Here is a 19,664-nt window from a genome sequence, read left to right as displayed (position 1 = left end):
AAGGAATTAAGAAACAGTACAGAGGATCATAGGGGAAGGGAGGGAAAACTGAATGGGAAGTTGTCATAAAGGGAAAAAACCACGAGAGACTCTTAACTATAGGAAACAAACTGAGGGTTGCTGGAGGGGGGGTGGGTGGGGGGATGGGCATTAAGGAGGGCTTGTGATGTGATGAGCACTGGGTGTTACACGCAACTGATGAATTATTGAACACTACATCTGAAACTAATGATGTAGTGTGTGTTGGCTAATTGAATTTAAATTAAATAAATAAACTAATAAAGAAAAAAAAGAATAACATCTTCAAGGCATGGGTAGATGAACAGATATATGATACAGCAAATATAACAAAATATTAATTGGAGAATCAAAGTGATGGTTATCGGTTATGCAGGTGTTCTCTTTACAATTCTGTCAACACTGTGTTTAAAATTTCCATAAAATAATAGTGGGAAAAATATAGCTTCTTTATTCTGTTTTATTGGTAAAAATGAGAGATTCATAGGATTAATGATAGAAGTAATCTACAAAAAAAAGCCAGAAAAAAATGATATGGATTATAGGGAAAGACAAAATTGATGTCCATTATAATTGATGTCATTATATCCTACCAATGATGTATGACGCTTACCTTACCAGTGCTGGATAGTACAGATCTTTTTTTTAGGCCAATCTGGTAAAAGATGATATCTTGTGTTTCTAGGACTGCTACTAAGGTTTCAGCCATTTGAATTTTCTCTGAATATAGCCTATTTATGTTTTTTGGCCAGTCTTAGGTTATTTTCCCTCTTCTAATGATTTTGTTAGAGTACTTTATAATTTAGGAATATTAATCCTTTTTTGGGTTTGTTGCAAATATTTATCCCATTTATTTATTTCATTTATCATATTTTTCCATACAAAAAATTTGAAAATTTTATCATTAAATTCATCTGTTTTTTTCTTCTGTTGCTTAAGAAATTTCTGCCCTCCAGTGTTATAAAAATATTCTCCTCAGTGTTTTCTAGTAAAATATTATTTGAATTTTTTACATTCATAGCTTTAATTCATTCAGAATTTATTTTTGCTTCATGTATTTTGGGGTTCTTTTGTAAGATATGTATATGTTTATAACTTATATCTTCTTGATGGATTGACCCTTTCATTGTTATAAAATGTCCCTCTTTGTCTTTACTAACAATTTTTGTTTTAAGGTCTATTGTGTCTGAAATTGGTATAGCCGTTCCAGCTTTCTTTTGAGTACTGTTTGCATGGTACATTAATTCTTTTACATTCAACCTATTTGTGTCCTTGAGTCTGAAGTGTGTTTCATGGAGACATAGCTTGATATGGGGTTTTTAAAAAATGCGTTCTTCCAGTCAACCACGTTCTGCCCCTTCTATAATGGCTGCCAGGTTGCTGGTTTACACCATGATTGTGGGCTCTTAGTTTTGAGTGCTGCTGCATAACTGGAGAGAGGGCATGGGAAAATGCCACAAACCTTGCTGTTCTTACTGAATTTATCCATTTTTGAAAAAAATAAATGCTTCCTAGATTGCTGCCAGTCTTTAGTTAATTTCCAAAGTTCTGAAAAAGTTGATTAGGCGTTTTGCCACTTTCTTCATTGCTTTCATAAACAGAGAATTTTCAGAGGTCTGCCATTTTTGCTGACATCTTCCTGGAATTTATTTCTGTATATGGGATGAAATTCAAGGATTTAACTTTTTTCCTAAATGGATAACCAGTTTTATAGCACAGTTATTAAGTAAATTATACTTTCCCACTAAATTAAAATGCCATTTTTTGTTGTTATTAAGTTTCCTTATATACTTGGATACGTCTCTGGACTTGCTTTGTTTTATCCAATAAATTTGTTAAAAGGAAGTAATTTATTGTCATCTGAACCAAGTATTAGCTATGTGAACTTGAGCAAGTTACTTCATCTCTCCAAACTTCTGTCTCTTTATCTGCAAAATAGTAATGATAATCTCATAAGGTTGTTGAAAAGATTAAATTTAGAAAATGTTAGGTACTTTGCAAGGACTTGGTACATAGTAAACGCAAATATTTTAATTTCATATTGATGTTCATAAACACTTTTACTACTTAAAGTTGTAATGAATTTGCAAAATGACTGTCTTTTATTCTTTAATTGCAGTCTTGGATTATATCAATGGAGTGATAAAGTAGTTCGAAAAGTGGAGAGATTATGGAATGTTCGAGATAATAAGATCGTTTCTCACACTGTGTATCTTCTAGTAACACCTCGTGTTGTCGTACGTATTAACCCAACTTCTTCATATTTCCTGACCCATCTGCTCTTTTCCTTTCTTATAATTCTTTCTTTATACTAATCATTACTTTTTTTTAAAGAATTTTGTTTATTTCTTTGAGAGAGAGAGAGAGCACAAGCAGGGGGAAGGGTTGAGGGAGAAGCAGACGCCCTGCCAAGCAGGGAGCCTGACACAGGACTGGATCCCGGACGCCGGGATCACGTCCCAAGCTGAAGGCAGACACTTAACCAACTGAGCCACCCAGGTACCCACTAATCATTATTGTTTAAGAATTTAAGATTAGGGGCACCTGGGTGGCTCAGTTGGTTAAGTGTCTTGGTTTTAGCTCAGGTCACGATCTAAGAGTTGTGGGATTGAGCCCCACATAGGGCTTTGTGCTCAGCGTAGAGTCTGCTTGAGATTCTCTCTCCCTCTGCCCTTCCTCCCAGTTGTGCATGCACACTCTCTCTCTAAAAAATAAAAAAGAACTTAAGATTAAATTTCAGTACCTGCATAAGAAAAATAATATAAAGGCAGCACAGTAAAGCTACAAGCCAATAGAAATCTGAAGAAATGGAAATTTGGCAATAACTTTCATGGCTCCATTTCTTCTCATTGCTTTAAACTGGTGCTCCTCTACTGTAATATGTCAGACCTCTTAGGACCACTGGTACTGTTTGCGTAATTGCTGATCATTTTATGTGCAGTCTATATTAGTCAGGGTCGTCCAGAGAAACAGAACCAACAGAATGTGTTGACTGAGAAAGGCAGGGGAGAAATAGAGGAAGGGAGGAAGGAAATTTATTTTAAGAAAATGGCTCATGCAGTTATGGAGGTTTGGAGAGCTCAAACTCTGACGGTGTGCGCTGGCAGGCAGAATTCCTTCTTGCTTGGACAAAGTCATTCTTGTTCTTTTAGGCCTTCAACTGATTGGATGAGGCCTGTCTATATTATGGAAGGTAATCTGCTTTACTTAAAGTAATTTAAGTGTTAATCTCATCCAAAAACACCCTACTGAAACATTCAGAATAATGTTTGATCAAATATCTGGGCAGTGTGGCCTAGCCAAGTTGACATGTAAAATTAACCATCCCACCCTCTTATTTTTAAAATAAGCTCTACCGCCAAAATGGGCCCAGGATCAAGAGTCACATGCTCTACTGACTGAGCCATCCAGCATCCCTGCCTTCTGAACTTTTGCACTGCTTTTGGGATATTTCCCATCACTAGAAATTTCTAACTAAAGGACAGAAAAAACCAAATGGGCAAAATTGTATTCTAATGAAGAACTTATTTTTGTTTCAAAGACTATATCTATACTAAGAGCAGTTTATACCTTCATTAAAAACATTGTTGATGTTATAGTTACAAATGGCAATCATGTTAGTCTGTAGCCTTTTTGAAATATATGTGACTTAAAGCCAAAATCTTCAAATAGAGGAAAAAATATTAAGAGAAATAGTATTTACTAGCAAAGAAGAGTGTAATAGTATCAAAATATTTTATTTAGTTATATTAAAAACCATATTTTTGAAAGATGTTCTCACTTCTCACCAAAGTAATTCTTTAATGGCTACTTTTTATATTTAGATTAGATTAGATAAAGAATCTGTCATTATCATACTTCTGTAGAGGTTTTTTTTTTTTTTTTTCTGATTCTTAGGATGAAGCACGAAAGCATTTTAACTGTCCGATTCTGGAGGGAATGGAACTAGAAAATCAAGGTGGTATGGGCACTGAGCTCAATCATTGGGAAAAGCGGTTATTAGAGGTCAGTTTGTTTTTAAATTTTGCTAAACATATTTTTTAATAAAAGTAATTCTCTTGGGGTGCCTGGGTGGCTCAGCCATTAAGCCTCTGCCTTTGGTTCAGGTCATGATCCCAGGGTCCTGGGATCGAGCCCCACATCGGGCTCCCTGCTCTGCAGGAAGCCTGCTTCTCCCTCTCACACTTCCCTTGCTCGTGTTCCCTCTCTCGCTGTCTCTCTCTGTCAAATAAATAAACAAAATCTTAAAAAAAAAATAGTAATTCTCTTTTTAATGAAAATAATTCTTATTCAAGTTATTCAAACAGTATAATGGGTTATAAAGTAAAATTATTTATTTTTCTTTTTTTTCTGTTTTTCTTTTTCTTCTTTTTTCCCCCCTCTTAACAAGCAGTTTCTCATTAATACATTCAGGTCAGTAGTGAACTAGAATGAATCTTAACTGACCTCCTTGCTTATTGTTTGTTTGTTAACTCCCTTCCTCTTTTTAAAACTCCAGTGTTTGATAGGCAGCCATTAAAAATAAGTCTTCCTCCTCTTTTCCACTCACTTGCCTTTCTTTTCCATAAGATGGACCCTATGTAAACCTAAAAACATATGGTGACTTAAAGTTCCTTTTCCCCTTAGCGCTCTAGATCCACTTTTAGATGTAATCACTATTTAAGTTTTTTGTATATCCTTCTGGAAATGCTGTATATATGTAGAGATACACATGCCAACACACAGTTTGTTTTTCCTAATGGATTCACACGTTTGTGCAACTATTTCCCACTTAACAATGTGTCTTAGACATCCTCCTGAGCAGTACAGGGCTCCTGCTGTAATGCAAGTATGCTTTCCTAAAAAACCTCTCTCTTCAAGATTGGACACTAAAAATAACAAGACTCGTGGGAAAAGCAAATAACATACCACTAACAAAAGCAGTGAGTCATAATAAAAGTACTAGCTCAATTTTAAACATATTTCCAGTAAATAAGCTCCTGTATTTACTATAATTTTTCTTTACCTTAAACAACAACAAAAAGCAATGGTAGTTGGAAGGGAAACTATAAATTGAGTAATGGGGGCAAGAGTAAAATGTATAAAATTAGAGGGAGTCATACAATAACCACTTATAAAACAGAGCCTCTGCCCATATTGAACCAAGTAGAAGAACGTGGAGTGAATGGTCATCGTGCGCATTCCTCTGTCACTGTGTTTAGCTGTCTTAGTGTACTTTATATTTAGCTGCTATTGCTCCATTGCAAAAATATGAAAATCTAGGGAAAAGTCATTATAAACCAACATGATTTAACAGCTACATGGTATTATATGAATGTAACAACAGTCCTGTGTTAATGAACAACTATGTTTTAAATTTTTTATTTTATTTTTATTTAATTTTATTCTATTTTATTTCTAAGATTTTATTTTTAAGTAATCTCTACACCCAACGTGGGGCTTGAACTTACAGCTGTACTGACTGAGCCAGCCAGGCGCCCCTCACACAAAAATGTTGTGATGGGTCACCGGGGTGGCTCTGTCAGTTAAGCATCTGCCTTTAGCTCAGGTCACGATCCCAGGATCCTGAGATTGAGTTCCGCGTCAGGCTCTCTGCTCAGTGGGAACGCTGTTTCTCCCCTCCTTCTGCCCTTCCCCGCTGCTCGTGCTCTCTCTCACATGCTCTCAAATAAATAAAATCTTTTTAAAAAATAAAAATTAAAAAATTAAAATGTTATGATGAGCATTTATTTATATCTGTGATACAAATATATCTGTGGCATTCCAGTGGGTATTCTTAGGTTCAAGCTCACAAGACCTAACGGGCCACACTGAAAAAAGATTCACTTGGAAGGATACAAGAAAGAATGTGCAACATGACAGCATGGCAGAAGTCAGGCATTTCTCTTGTGCTCCACACAGCAGACTAGGCGCTATCATCCATGCTTCTCCCACACCCCACTCCAGCTCAAATACGGGAGCATAAGGCCATAACAGGGGCGTAAGAATCAGCCCAGCTTAGAAGAATCAGCCCAGCTTAGATGTCCCAAATAGTAACTAATATATGTTTTTTTTTAACAGTTCCATAGACATAACTTCCAGATCTCTGTTGGGGACATCCCCATAAGAGTCAGTGCACATGGGGAAGTTTTAAACTGTGGCTTACAAAAGAGTGAAATTAATGCTTGTGCTGACTATTCTTATCCAGGTGTCCACAAAGCAATAGTGATGGAAACTTAACGAAAGACACATTATATTTGTTTCTGCCGTGGGAATTTCAGTTTTTAAATTTTCCTTAGCAGTTTTCCCAAGTGATTCCCATTAGAAAACCGTAGATTAGTCACACATGAAAATTTATTTACTCTGCAGTAGAGACTTGAGAGTATTAATATCATTAACAGCTCCCTTTCTCTGATTGCTTTGTGTTCTTGAACTACTTTTTTTTAAAAAGATTTTATTTATTTATTTGAGAGAGAGCGCTCAAGTGGGGGGTGGGGAGAGGAAGACACAGGCCCCCCACTGAGCTGGGAGCCCGATGTGGGGCTCGATCCCAGGACCCCAGGATCATGAGCCACAGGCAGACACCCTAACCACAGGCAGACACTTAACCGACTGAGCCACCCAGGTGCCCCCTTAAACTACTTTTTTAAATGATATTAAAGTACTTGAGGTGACCATCCAGCATTCAGCATAAGGATTTGAAGATTAATCAGAGCTGTTGTAGGAATTTTAGGATATGAATTAAAAGACTGAGTAGATAATAGACCTCAATGACATTTTAGGTCCTTCATGTAACTCCTTTGATTCTATGATTCTGTGATACTTGTTTTACATATTAATGTATATTTTTGTGATCATAAGATTGAGGGTTATAAGAGAATTTTTTTTTTAATTCGGCAAATAACCATCTCTTCCAATATTTTATGGGCATCTGTCTCAACCACTCATTTTACTTTGTCTATGTAGCATAATAGTTTTACATATTTTTCCATATACTTATCTTCATTTTCATCAGAGTTCTAAATGCTGGTTGTCTGCCATTTTAGGAAATTGTACACAATATAGATGTTTAAGGCAGAAAGCAGATCTTTCTTTAAGCTTCATTGTTGTCATTCTAAAGAAGGCTTATGGGATGCCTGAGTGGCTCAGTCAGTTAAGCGTCTGCCTTCAGCTCAGGTCATGATCCCGGGGTCCTGGGATTGAGTTCTGCATCTGGCTCCCTGCTCCACTGGGAGCGTGCTTTTCCCTCTGCCTACTGCCCCCCCTGCTTGTGCTCTCTCTCTCAAATAAAATCTTAAAAAAAAAAAAAAAAAGGCTTATGTATTTCACTACTTAAAGTGAATAAGTCAGCCTCTCACACTTGAGACATTTTATATATACATCAAAATAATCATGGAAATTGTTGGAAGTTTCTGTCTTCTAATTTAAAATCTGTTGATTTTCAGAATGAAGCAATGACTGGTTCTCACACCCAGAACCGAGTCTTCTCTCGAATCACTCTGGCATTAATGGAAGACACTGGGTAAGACAGCTGTGAGAATATTATATGCATTGTTTGTTAAAATGAGAAGAATATTAAGTTTAATATTAAGATGAAATGATTATTAGCTTAAGAAAATACATTTTATACTGAAGTAAAATATTGGAATTTTGTGCAGTTGTCTATCTTTACCTGTACCAAATCCATTCATTCATTCAATAAATCTTTGAGGCCCTGAGGTATAGTAATGTATAGATCAAAATTCCAGGCATTGTAAGATTTATTTTCTAATGAGTAGAGGCCGTGCTAATATAAAGGAAAGACTAATCTAAACAAGTTTTTAAACTTGTAAATGAAATTGATGATGTGTAGATTCTTGGTTTTTAAAGCAGTAGAACTTTCTGGTAAAGCAGTAGAATACTGTTTTTAGATGACTCCAATGGGAGTCTTTTTCTTTGTGGGCACCTGAGTCTTTTTGACAAGACTCACTAGTTTTTGATAGCTTCCTTCCTTCCTTTTTTTGGTATAGCAGGATGTACCAGGTTGATGGGCATACACCCTATCCTAGATCTGGGCGTCAGCCAGTCTTCCAAGGATCACTGGTTCCATTTAGTGGAGAATAGCTTTTGGAACCACAACCTATGGGTGTCTGGGTGGCTCAGTTGATTAAGTGGTTGACTCTTGATCTCAGCTCAGATCTTGATCTCAGAGTCATGAGTTCAAGCCCCGTGTTGGGCTCCATGCTGGGCATGGCGCCTACCTATAAACAAAACAAAACAAAACAAAACAAAAACCACAACCTAGGCACTGTGTTCATTGCTACTAGGTTATCATTGCTTCTCATAGCTTTTAGTGGACCAAGTTGGGAAATTCGTATTTTTGAAAAGAAAGAAGAAAACACTGGATTTCTTTTAGTAATGGTATAACTCTTCCCACTTATTCTCGGGCAAGTGATGGCCAGCAAAAGTGGTCCTGCTGCTCTGTTTAACAATCTATTTATAGCCCTTTTATAAACAATGCTCGTTTCTTTAAGACACCAGTAGGTTACAGAAGCACTGTGGAATGTGTGAGTTGCTAGTGAAATCATGGCACTGGTGATTTTTATAGTATTTTTCCATTTTCTGGGGCAACACAACAGTAACAAGGCCAGATGTTTCTAAATAACTGCATGGAAATTAACTTTCATAAATCCACAAGACTTAACTGTAGGTTAACTAAGTTGCTTCTCCCAGTAAAAAACATTATTATTTATCCATCCAGAAACCTGGGAATCACCCTTGACAACTCCCTCTTCCCACCTCTTACATCCAGTCAATCAAAAGTCTTCCATGACTTTTAGCTCTTTGATATCCCTGAATTCTGTCTACCCTTTGGTTACCACTGCCTTTATCAAAGCAGCCATTATTTTTGGCTGGATTACTATAGTAGTTTTTTTCTTATCTGTCTCAGTGCATTTTAAATGGTCCTTTCTGTTGCCCAAAGGCTTTTCACAAATGTTCTTTAGAAGTTTTTTTTTCATACAGCATCTCACACAGTAAGAAAGGTACATATCATGACCAAAGTACACACATACATATATAATGGTTAAGAGCAAAGACATTGATATGGGTATTAAGACCATTCAATGATGAAAGAATATTTTTTTCAACAAATGGTGCTGGGACAACTGGATATCCACATGCAAAAGAATAAATTCCTACTACATATGATGTACAAAGATTACCTCAAAATGGATCAGAGACCTAAATATAAGACCTAAAACTATAAAACCCTTAGAATCAAAGAGTCCAGGAATAGGAGACCTGATTTTTGTTCTAGGAGTTCAGCTAGATAGCTATCAAATCATTCTGAACACCTGTGAACTCAACTGGAGATCTAAGAAAAGAATTGCTGCAGTTCTACAAATAGAAAAGTGACCACTTTCTGTAAGAATGACAAGATGGAAAAACTCACCTCAAGAAAAGTGAACAAGAGGCATTACTGACTGCCAGGGACCTAATAAGTATGGACATAAGTAAGATATCAAAACTAGAGTTCAGAATAACAATTATAAAGATACTAGCTGGGCTTGAAAAAAGCATAGCAGACACTAGAGAATCCCTTTCTGGAGAAAAAAAAACTAAAATCTAATCAAGTCAAAATCAAAAAGGCTACTAATGAGATGCAATAAAAAATGGAGACTCTAACTGCTAGGATAAATGAGGCAGAAGAGAGAATTAGTGATATAGAAGACAAAATAATGGTGAATAAAGAGGCTGAAAAAAAGAGAGATAAACAACTACTGGATCACGGGGGGGGGGGTGAGAGAGAAGTGATACTGTAAAGCAAAACAATATTAGAAAAATTGGGATTCCAGAAGAAGAGGAATGGGGAGGGACAGAAGGTGTATATTGGAGCAAATTATAGCTGAGAACTTCCCTAATCTGGGGAAGGAAACAGGCATTAAAGTCCAGGAGGCACAGAGAATGCCCCTCAAAATCAATAAAAATAGGTCAACACCTCAAGCTATAATAGTGACACTTGCAAATCTCAGAGAAAAGGGGCTATCCTGAAAGCAGCTCAGGATAAGAGGTCCATAACCTACAAGGGTAGAAACGTTAGACTGGCAGCAGACCTAGCCACAGAGACCTAGTAGGCCAGAAAGGACTGGCATGATATATTCAGGGTGCTAAATGAGAAAAATATGCAGCCAAAGATACTTTATCCGGCAAGGCTGTCATTCAAAATAGGAGAGATAAAGAGCTTCCAGGACAAACAGAAATTGAAAGAATTTGTGATCACCAAACCAGCCCTGCAAAAAATATTAAAGCGGATCCTTTAAGAGAAGAGAGAACCCAAAAGTAACATAGACCAGAAAGGAACAGAGACAATATACAGAAACAGTAACTTTATAGGTAATACAATGACACTAAATTCATATCTTTAAATAGTTACTCTGATGGGGCACCTGGGTGGCTCAGTCGTTAAGCGTCTGCCTTTGGCTCAGGGCGTGATCCTGGCATTCTGGGATCGAGCCACATCAGACTCCTCCGCTGGGAGCCTGCTTCTTTCTCTCCCACTCCCCCTGCTTGTGTTCCCTCTCTCACTGGCTGTCTCTCTCTCTGTCAAATAAATAAATAAAATCTTTAAAATAAATAAATAAATAGTTACTCTGAGTGTAAACGGGCTAAATACCCCAATCAAAAGACACAGGATATCAGATTGGATAAAAAAAGCAAGACCCATCAATATGCTGTCTGCAAGAGGTTCATTTTAGACCCAGAGACACCTCCAGATTGAAAGCGAGGGGAGTGGAAAACCATTTATCATGCTAATGGACATCAAAAGAAAGCTGGCGTAGCAATCCTTATATCAGACAAATTAGATTTCAAACCAAAGACTGTAGGGCACCCGGGTGGCTCAGTCAGTTAAGCATCTGCCTTCGGCTCAGAACATGGTCCTGAGGTCCTGAGATTGACTGCTGATATTGATCCTGCTTCTCCTTCTCCTCTGCCTGCTACTCTCCCCTCTCCCTCTGCCTGTGCTCACACTCTCTCTCTGTCAAATAAGTAAATAAAATTTTTAAATAAATAAATTCAAAGATTGTAGTAAGAGATGAGGAAGGACATTATTGTCATAATTGAAGGGTCTGTCCAATAAGATCTAACAATTATAAATATTTATGCCCCTAACATGGGAGCAGCCAATTATATAAACCAACTAATAACAAAATTAAACACATTGATACTAATACAGTAATAGTAGGCGATTTTAACACCCCACTTACTGCAATGGACAGATCATCTAAGCAAAAGGTCAACAAGGAAACAAGGGCTTTGAATGATACACCGGATCAGATGGACCTCACAGATATATACAGAGCATTCCACTCTAAAGCAACAGAATACACATTGTTCTCAAGTGCGCATGAAACATTCTCCAGAAGAGATCGCATCCTGGGTCACAAATCAGGTCTCAGGTGGTACCAAAAGATTGGGATCATTCCTTGCATATTTTGAGACCACATTGCTTTGAAACTTGAACTCAATCACAAGAGAAAATATGGAAAGAACTCAAATACATGGAGGCTAAAAGAGCATCCTACTCAAATATGAATGGCTTGCAAAGAACAAATAATCCAATCAAGAAATGGGCAGAAGACATGAACAGACATTTCTCCATAGAAGACATCCAAATGGCCAACAGACACATGAAAAAATGCTCAATATTACTTGGCATCAGGGAAATTCAAATCAAAACCACAGTGAGATACCACCTCACACCGGTCAGAATGGCTAAAATGAACAAGTTAGGAAACAACAGATGTTGGTAAGGATGTGGAGAAAGGGGAACCCTCTTACACTGTTGATGAGAATGCGAGCTGGTGCAGCCACTCTGGAAAACAGTATGGAGGTTCCTCAAAAAATTGAAAATAGAGCTACCCTACGACCCAGCAATTGAACTACTGGGTATTTATCCCAAAGATACAAATGTAGTGACCCAAAGGGGCACCTGCACCACAATATTTATAACAGCTTTGTCCACGATAGCCAAACTATGGAAAGAGCCCAGATGTCCATCATTGAATGGATGGATAAAGAACATGTGGTGTATATATACAATGGAATACTACTCAGCCATCAAAAAATGAAATCTTGCCATTTGCAGCAATGTGGATGGAACTAGAGGGTATTATGCTAAGGGAAAGAAGTCAACCCAAGAAAGACAATTATTGTATGATCTCACTCATACATGGAATTTAAGAAACAAAACAGAGGATCATAGGGGAAGAGAGGAAAAAATAAAACAAGATGAAATCAGAGAGGGAGACAAACCATAAGAGACTCTTAATCTGCAAGTCATAACCTTTTTCCTGTTGGAGGGTCTTGCCTTGATGTTGATTGTTGCTGGCTGTTGAGGGTGGCGGGTGGTAAAGGTTAGGGTGGTTGTGACAATTTCTTAAAAGAAGACAATGAAGTATGTCACACTGTTTAACCCTTCCTTTAATGAATGACTTCTCTGTAGCATGCGATCCTGTTTGTAGCATTTTTACCCACAGTAGAATTTCTTTCAGAATTGGAAGCAATCCTCTCAAACCCTGCCGCTGTTTCATCAACTATAGGTTTAGGTAATATTCTAAATCCTTTGTTGTCATTTTAACAGTCTTCACTGCATCTGCACCAGGAGTAGTTTCCATCTCAGTAAAGTACTTTCTGTCTTCATCCATAAGAAGCAACTCCTCATCCATTCATGAGATGGCAGCAATTCACTCACATCTTCAGGCTCCACTTCTAATTCTAGTTCTCTTGCTGTTTCCCCCACATCTGCACTTACTTCCTCCCCTGGAGTCATGGACTCTCAAAGTCATCCATGAGGGTTGGAATCAACTTCTTCCAAACTGCTGATGTTGCTATTCTGACTTCTTCCCATGAATCACAGATGTTCTTAATGACACATAGAATGTTGAATCCTTTCCAAAAGTTTTCAACTTACTTTGCCAAGATCCATCTGAGGAATTGCTATATATGGCAGCTGTAGCCTATGAGATGTATTTCCTAAGTAATAAGACTTGAAAGTCAATTACTTCTTGATCTGTGGGCTGCAGAATGAAAACATTCACCTTGTTGTCCACCTCCATCAGAGCTCTCAGGTTCTCAGGTGACCAGGTGCATTGACAGTGAGCAGTACTATTTTGAAAGGAATCTTTTTTTTTTTTTTTAATGTAGGCTCCATGCCCAGCATGGGACTTGAACTCATAACCCTGAGATTAAGAGTCATGTGCTCTACCAACTGAGCCAGCCAGGCACCCCAGGAATCTTTTTTTTATTTCTTTCTGTGCAGCAAGTCTCAACAGTGGGCTTAAAATATTCAGTAAACCATACTGCAAACAGATAATGCTGTCATCCAGGCTTTGTTGTTCGATTTACAGAACAAAGGCAGAGTAGATTTGGTGTAATTCTTAAGAGCCCTAGGATTTTCAGAATGGTCAGTGAGCACTGGCTTCAACTTCAAGTCACCAGCTGCATTAGCCCCTAACAAGAGAGACAGCCTTCCTCTGGAATATTTGAAGCTAGGTATTGACTACTCTCCAGGTGTGAAAGTCCTAAGTGGCATCTTCCAACAGAAGCTTCATCTACATTGAAGATCTGTTGTTTAGTGTAGCCACTTCACTATTTGTCTGAGCTAGATCTTCTGGATAACTTGGTGTAGCTAATACAACAGTGCCTGCTACTCTCCCTTACACTTTTATGTTATGGAGACATCTTTCCTTAAACCTCATGAAACAACCTCTGCTAGCTTCCAGCTTTTCTTCTGCAGCTTCCTCACTTCTATTGGCCTTCATAAAATAGAGTTAGGGCCTTGCTCTGGATTAGGCTTTGGCTTAAGAGAATGTTGTGGTTAATTTGATCTTCTAACCAGGCCACTCAAACTTTCTTCATTATCAGCAGTAAGGCTGTTTCACTTTCTTTATTATTCATGTATTCACTGTAATATCACTTTTCATTTCCTTCAAGAACTTTTCCTTTGCATTCACAACTTGGCTAACTGGTGTAAGAGGCCTGGCTTTTGGTCTATCTCAGCTTTTGACCTGCCTTCCTCATTAAGCTAAATCATTTCTAGCTTTTGATTTAGTGAGAGACTTGTGACTCTTCCTTTCACTTGAACACTTAAAGTCCACCATGGGGTATTTTTTTTTTCAAGATTTATTTACTTATTTGAGAGAGAAGAGCACAAGTGGAGGGAGGAGAAGAGGCAGAGGGAGAAGCAGACTCTGCGCTGAGTCCGGAATCTGACACAGAGCTTAATCCCAGAACCCTGAGATCATGACCTGAGCCAAAATCAAGAGTCAGACACTTAACCAACTGAGCCACCCAGCCGCCCCCACTGGAGGGTATTAATTGGCCTAATTTCAATATTGTTGTATCTCAGGGAATAGGAAGGCCTGAGGAAAGGGAGAGAGACAGGAACAGTCAGTGGAACAGTCAGAATACACATATTTATTGTTGTATGGGTATGGTTCCTGGTGCCCCAAAACAATTACAATAGTAACATGAAAGATCACTGATCACAGATCACCATTACAAATATAATAATCATGAAAAAGTTGAAAATATTGTGAAAATTACCAACATATGACACAGACAGGAAGATAGAAAATGCTGTCGGAAAAATGGTGCCAATAGATTTGTTTGACACAAGGTTGCCACAAACCTTCAATTTGTAACAAAAAAGGCAGTATCTACAAAGTGTAATAAAGTGGAATGTAAGAAAATGAGATATGCCTATAGTGGTAATGCTTGTACAACTCTGTGAATATACAAAAACATTGAATTATACACATTATAAGGGTGAATTTTTTAGGATATAAATTGTTTCAGTTTTTTATAAAGCACACTGACATTGAAGCCAGAATCCTAGATTCAAAGCCCATCTTTGCTATTTACTTGCTGTATCTTTTCCTCAGTTCTCTCTTCCATAAAATAAGGATAAAATGTGATACCTACCTCATAGAGTTTTGTGAGGGCTCTAATGAGTTAATACATGTAAAGTCCTTAGCAAAGTGTTTGGCAGATGTAGGTGCCAACTCAGGTATTAGCTATTGTATACGAAACTGAGCCAAAGTTCTTAGAAATATATTTACCTTACTACCAGCAATGCAATCCTTTTTTTCTATTCTATTGATTTAAAAGAAAGAGAAATGAATGTTAAGATACAGTAAATTGATTTCACAACTTTCTAATGCCACTGAGAAACTCTGTTTCCAATGCTTCCCCTGCTCCCTCAGCTAACTTGTGCTCGTCCTTTGGGTTTAGCTTAAAGTTGCCTCCTCGAACAAATCTTTCCTAATTCCCCAGACTAATTTAGATTTTCCTATTAATGTGCTGCTATTAGCACCTTATATGTAACCTCTATAGCACTCATCCCAGTTGTAATTTTTTTAAACATCTGTCTTCCCCGCTAGATTATAATCTTCATGAAGGAAGGACCTGTGTCTATTTATTCACTGGTGTGGCCTTACCATTAAAAAAAGTGCCTACCGGGGCGCCTGGGTGGCTCAGTCGTTGAGCGTCTGCCTTCGGCTCAGGGCGTGATCCTGGAGTTCTGGGATCGAGCCCCACGTCAGGCTCTTCTGCTGGGAGCCTTCTTCTTTCTTTCCCACTCCTCCTGCTTGTGTTCCCTCTCTCACTGGCTGTCTCTCTGTCAAATAAATAAATAAAATATTAAAAAAAAATTTTTTTTTTAAAGTGCCTACCATATAAGAAGTGCTTAATAACGAGGCGCCTGGGTGGCTCAGTCATTAAGCGTCTGCCTTCGGCTCAGGGCGTGATCCCGGCGTTCTGGGATCGAGCCCCACATCAGGCTCCTCCGCTGGAAGCCCGCTCGTTCCTCTCCCACTCTCCCTGCTTGTGTTCCCTCTCTCACTGGCTGTTTCTCTCTCTGTCAAATAAATAAATAAAATCTTAAAAAAAAAAAAAAAAGAAGTGCTTAATAACTGTTGACTCATAGTATAGGAAGAGCTGCAAAGAAGGTATCAGAAAGATTTCAAGAAATGTAGCTGGAGTGCTTACCTGGTGATTGAGTGACATGGTGCTGATACTATGCTCTATACTCAGTCTGTACTAGATATGATAATTCTCAAGGGAATCTTATTACTTTACATTTTATCCGTAGGGAGAAGGACTGCCTAACTTAGGCACTACTAAAATGACTGCTAATGTGCAATGAGGCATCTGGTACTATCTGGACAACTTGACCTGCTGTGATACTACCTTAGCTGATTAACATAAGTCACATTATAGCTGCAGAGGTTGCTGGCATTTTGGTTATTGGAGTGCTGAGATTCATGTCTTCAGTTTCTGTCTCCGAGAGTTCCGTCCTTTAAAAAAAAAAAAAAGGAGAAGGTTTTTTTGGCCTGGGGGGGTGGTGCACCTGACTGGCTCAGTCAGTTAAATGTTCACCTTTGGCTCAGGTCATGATCCCAGGGTCCTGGGATCAAGCCCTGCCTCACGCTCTCTGCTCAGGGAGGTTCTGCCTCTCCCTCTCCCCCTGCTCCTGCTCTCTCTCAAATTAATAAATAAAATCTTTGAAAAATTAAAGTTAAAAAAGGAGAAGGTTTTGAAGATGCTGGATCACATATTTCTATTTGTGTTTGATTTTGTGGGAAGGTGGCTGGAATGTAGGGAATAATTCTTGTCATTCCCTGGGCCTTTGAGCCTCTGTTTTTATTTACTGATTTGGTAATGCTAAAGGAACAAGATATAATACATAAAGGTTAGAAACTGGGGCACCTCGGTGGCTCAGTCAGTTAAGCATCGACTCTTGGTTTCACCTCAGGTCATGATCTCAGGGGTGTGAGATCGACCCCCACTTCGGGCTCACACCAAGTCTGCTTAAGATTCTTCCCCCCTTCTTTCCCTCCCTCTCTGCTCCTGGCGCGCACATGCGCACTTGCTTGCTTGCTTCCTCGCTCTCCAGTAAATAAAGAAATACATAAATAAAATATTTTTTAAAAGGTAAGAAATTATTTTTTGTAATTTTATAATTTTTGTAAACTAATCTTGTTATTAAGAACAAAGAAGAAAAGGGTGCCTGGGTGGCTCAATCAGTTAAGTGTCTGCCTTCAGCTCATGAAGCTAGGGTCCTGGGATCTAGTCCCACATCGGGCCCCCTGCTCAGTGGGGAACCTGCTCCACCCTCTCCCTCTGCTGCTCCCCCTGCTTGTGCTCTCTCTTGTGTGTTCTCTCCCTCTCAAATATATAAAATTAAAAAAAAAAAAAGAGGAAGAAAAAAGAAAACCCAATAAAAGTAGGCTCCTAGGCTTTGATTAAATTTGCCAGGAAACCAAATCTATGTGGGTTTTCTTTTTCTGAAATTAGAATGTTTTTAAAGTATTAGACAAAGTATTTACATGTCTTATTATAATAGAGTAATTTTTAGTCACAGGCAAAACCTGTATTGATGGAATATCACAAATTCAAGTCCAGAGAAGCAAGAAACTAGGGCCAACTGAATCAGATTAGGTAATGTTTATCCAACTAGTAATTCCACTATTTCTTCCTCAGTTTACTCTCGTCTTTTTCTCTCATTCTCTTTTTGTTTCTTTCGCCCTTAATCCCTTTGTCTCACACCTTAACCATTTTCTACTCTGTGACTTCTCTCATCTTTGAAAATTACAGTGACAACATATTTTGGTTTTGATTTTTTTTTCCCCAAATATGACAGTACCCTCACCCTAAGACAAGTTTCCCTGTCCTTGTTACGGTGATTCTGTGCAGCAGTTCCTGTGTACAAGGGCTTCACTTGTAAATGCTCCTCTATCTTGAGGTCCTAGTTTGCTCATTGTCGAGATTTGTAATTGGTATGCTAGAGTTGTTTTTAAAATGACAGTGATAAAAAGTGCTTTATTTGAATTATTTCCACAGCTGGTATAAGGCTAATTACAGCATGGCCGAGAAGTTAGACTGGGGCCGAGGAATGGGCTGTGACTTTGTCAGGAAGAGCTGTAAATTCTGGATTGACCAGCAGAAACAAAAGTAAGAACACATTTCCTCACTATGTCTTTGATAACATGGTTGATTTCTGATTTTGTTCTTTATCCTGAACCTCAAATGTCACTATTTTGAAAATGTGGTCTAAACAGTTCAACTTCAAAATGTACAGAAGAATATCTATGGTGCTTCATGATAATAGAATAAGTAGCTACATTATTGTTTTAAATCATATATGAAAAGAATCTACAATGTGGGAGCGAGAACCATAAGCATTTCTGTTTAGTTTATAATTAATAAATTATATATTATAAAATTTTTGCATATGCTATCATTCTTACTGTTTTCTTCAGAGAATGCACTCGTAAACATAGATGCAGCTGTTGATTCAGTATCCAAAAACATGAAGATACTTTGAATAATAGTTCTCAAATCTGGGTGAATATCAAAACGACCTAGCAAACTTTTTAAAAATACATTCTTCAAGTTCGGGGAATACACATACACACACATTCATATGTTTATGCATATATATTTATGTATTTTTAAGTAGCTCTATGTCTGAGGTGGAGCTCGAACTCATAACCCTGAGATCAAGAGCCTCATGCTTCATGGACTGAGCCAGCAAGGTGCCCCATTAATATATATTTTTTAACTTTTTATTTTGAGATAATCATAGATTCACATGCAGTTTTGAAGAAATATACAAAGATTCCACGTACGCTTTATCCAGTTTTCTTGATCAGTAACATCTCGTAAAAACTATAGTTCAATAACACAGCCAAGATACATAGCACATTTCAGTTACTACAAGAATCCTTCATGTTGCCATTTTATAGACATACCCTCTTCCCTCCCACTCCAGCCCCTCCTAAGCCCCTGGAAACCACTGATCTCTTCTTCATTTCTATAATTTTTCCATTTAAAGAATGTTATATAAATTGATTCATAGTGAATATAACCTTCTGGGATTGGCTTTTTTCATTCCACATAATTTTCTGGAGATTCATCTAGGTTGTTGTGTATATCAGAGTTTGCTCAAGTTAATGGCTGAATAATATTCCATGATACGGATGTACCACAGTTCGTTTAAGCATTCATATGGATTTATTTGAGAGAGATAGTGAGAGAGAGAGATCACGAGCATGGGGGAGGGGTACAGGGAGAAGCAGGCTCCCTGCTGAGCAGGGAGCCCAACTGCGGGACTTGATCCCGGGACCCTGGGATCATGACCTGAGTTGAAGGCAGCTGCTTAACAGACTGAGCCACCCAGGTACCCTAAGCATTCACATGTTGAAGGATATCTAGGTTGTTTCCAGTTTGGGGCTCATATGAATAAAGCTGCTGTAAACATTTGTGTACAGGTTTTTGTGTAAACATAAATCTTCATATCTCCAAAATAAATGCCAGGGAGTGTAATTGCTGGGTCATATGGTAGTTGCAAGTTTAGTTCTCTAAGAAACTGCTAAACTCTTTTCCAGAATGACTATACCGTTTTATATTCTACCAGCAATGTATGAGTGATAACAGTTTCTTTACATCTTTGTCAGCATTTGATGTCACTATTTTTTATTTTAGTTATTCTGAAAGATAGTAGTGATATCTCATTGTGGTTTTAATTTGCATTTCCCTAACGGCTAATGATGTTAAATATCTTTTCATGTTTTTATTTGATGTCTGTATATCCTCTTTAATGAGATAACTCTTCATGTCTTATG

At 38.0% G+C, this 19,664-nt stretch overlaps 1 protein-coding gene across 1 annotated transcript in view; it reads left to right on the top strand.

Moving 5' to 3' along the window:
* LMLN (leishmanolysin like peptidase) overlaps positions 1-19,664 on the top strand; it is a 74,670-nt gene that overhangs the window by 26,065 nt on the left and 28,941 nt on the right. The window contains exons 9-12 of the mRNA XM_040621358.1: positions 2,138-2,255; positions 3,916-4,023; positions 7,443-7,519; positions 17,881-17,991. Coding sequence (XP_040477292.1) covers positions 2,138-2,255; positions 3,916-4,023; positions 7,443-7,519; positions 17,881-17,991 — 414 coding nt within the window. The remainder of the gene's footprint in view (positions 1-2,137; positions 2,256-3,915; positions 4,024-7,442; positions 7,520-17,880; positions 17,992-19,664) is intronic.

Source organism: Ursus maritimus, unplaced genomic scaffold (assembly GCF_017311325.1).
Source record: "Ursus maritimus isolate PB19 unplaced genomic scaffold, ASM1731132v1 scaffold_4, whole genome shotgun sequence".
Lineage (NCBI taxonomy): Eukaryota > Metazoa > Chordata > Mammalia > Carnivora > Ursidae > Ursus > Ursus maritimus.
This window is presented reverse-complemented; position numbering and strand designations above follow the sequence as displayed.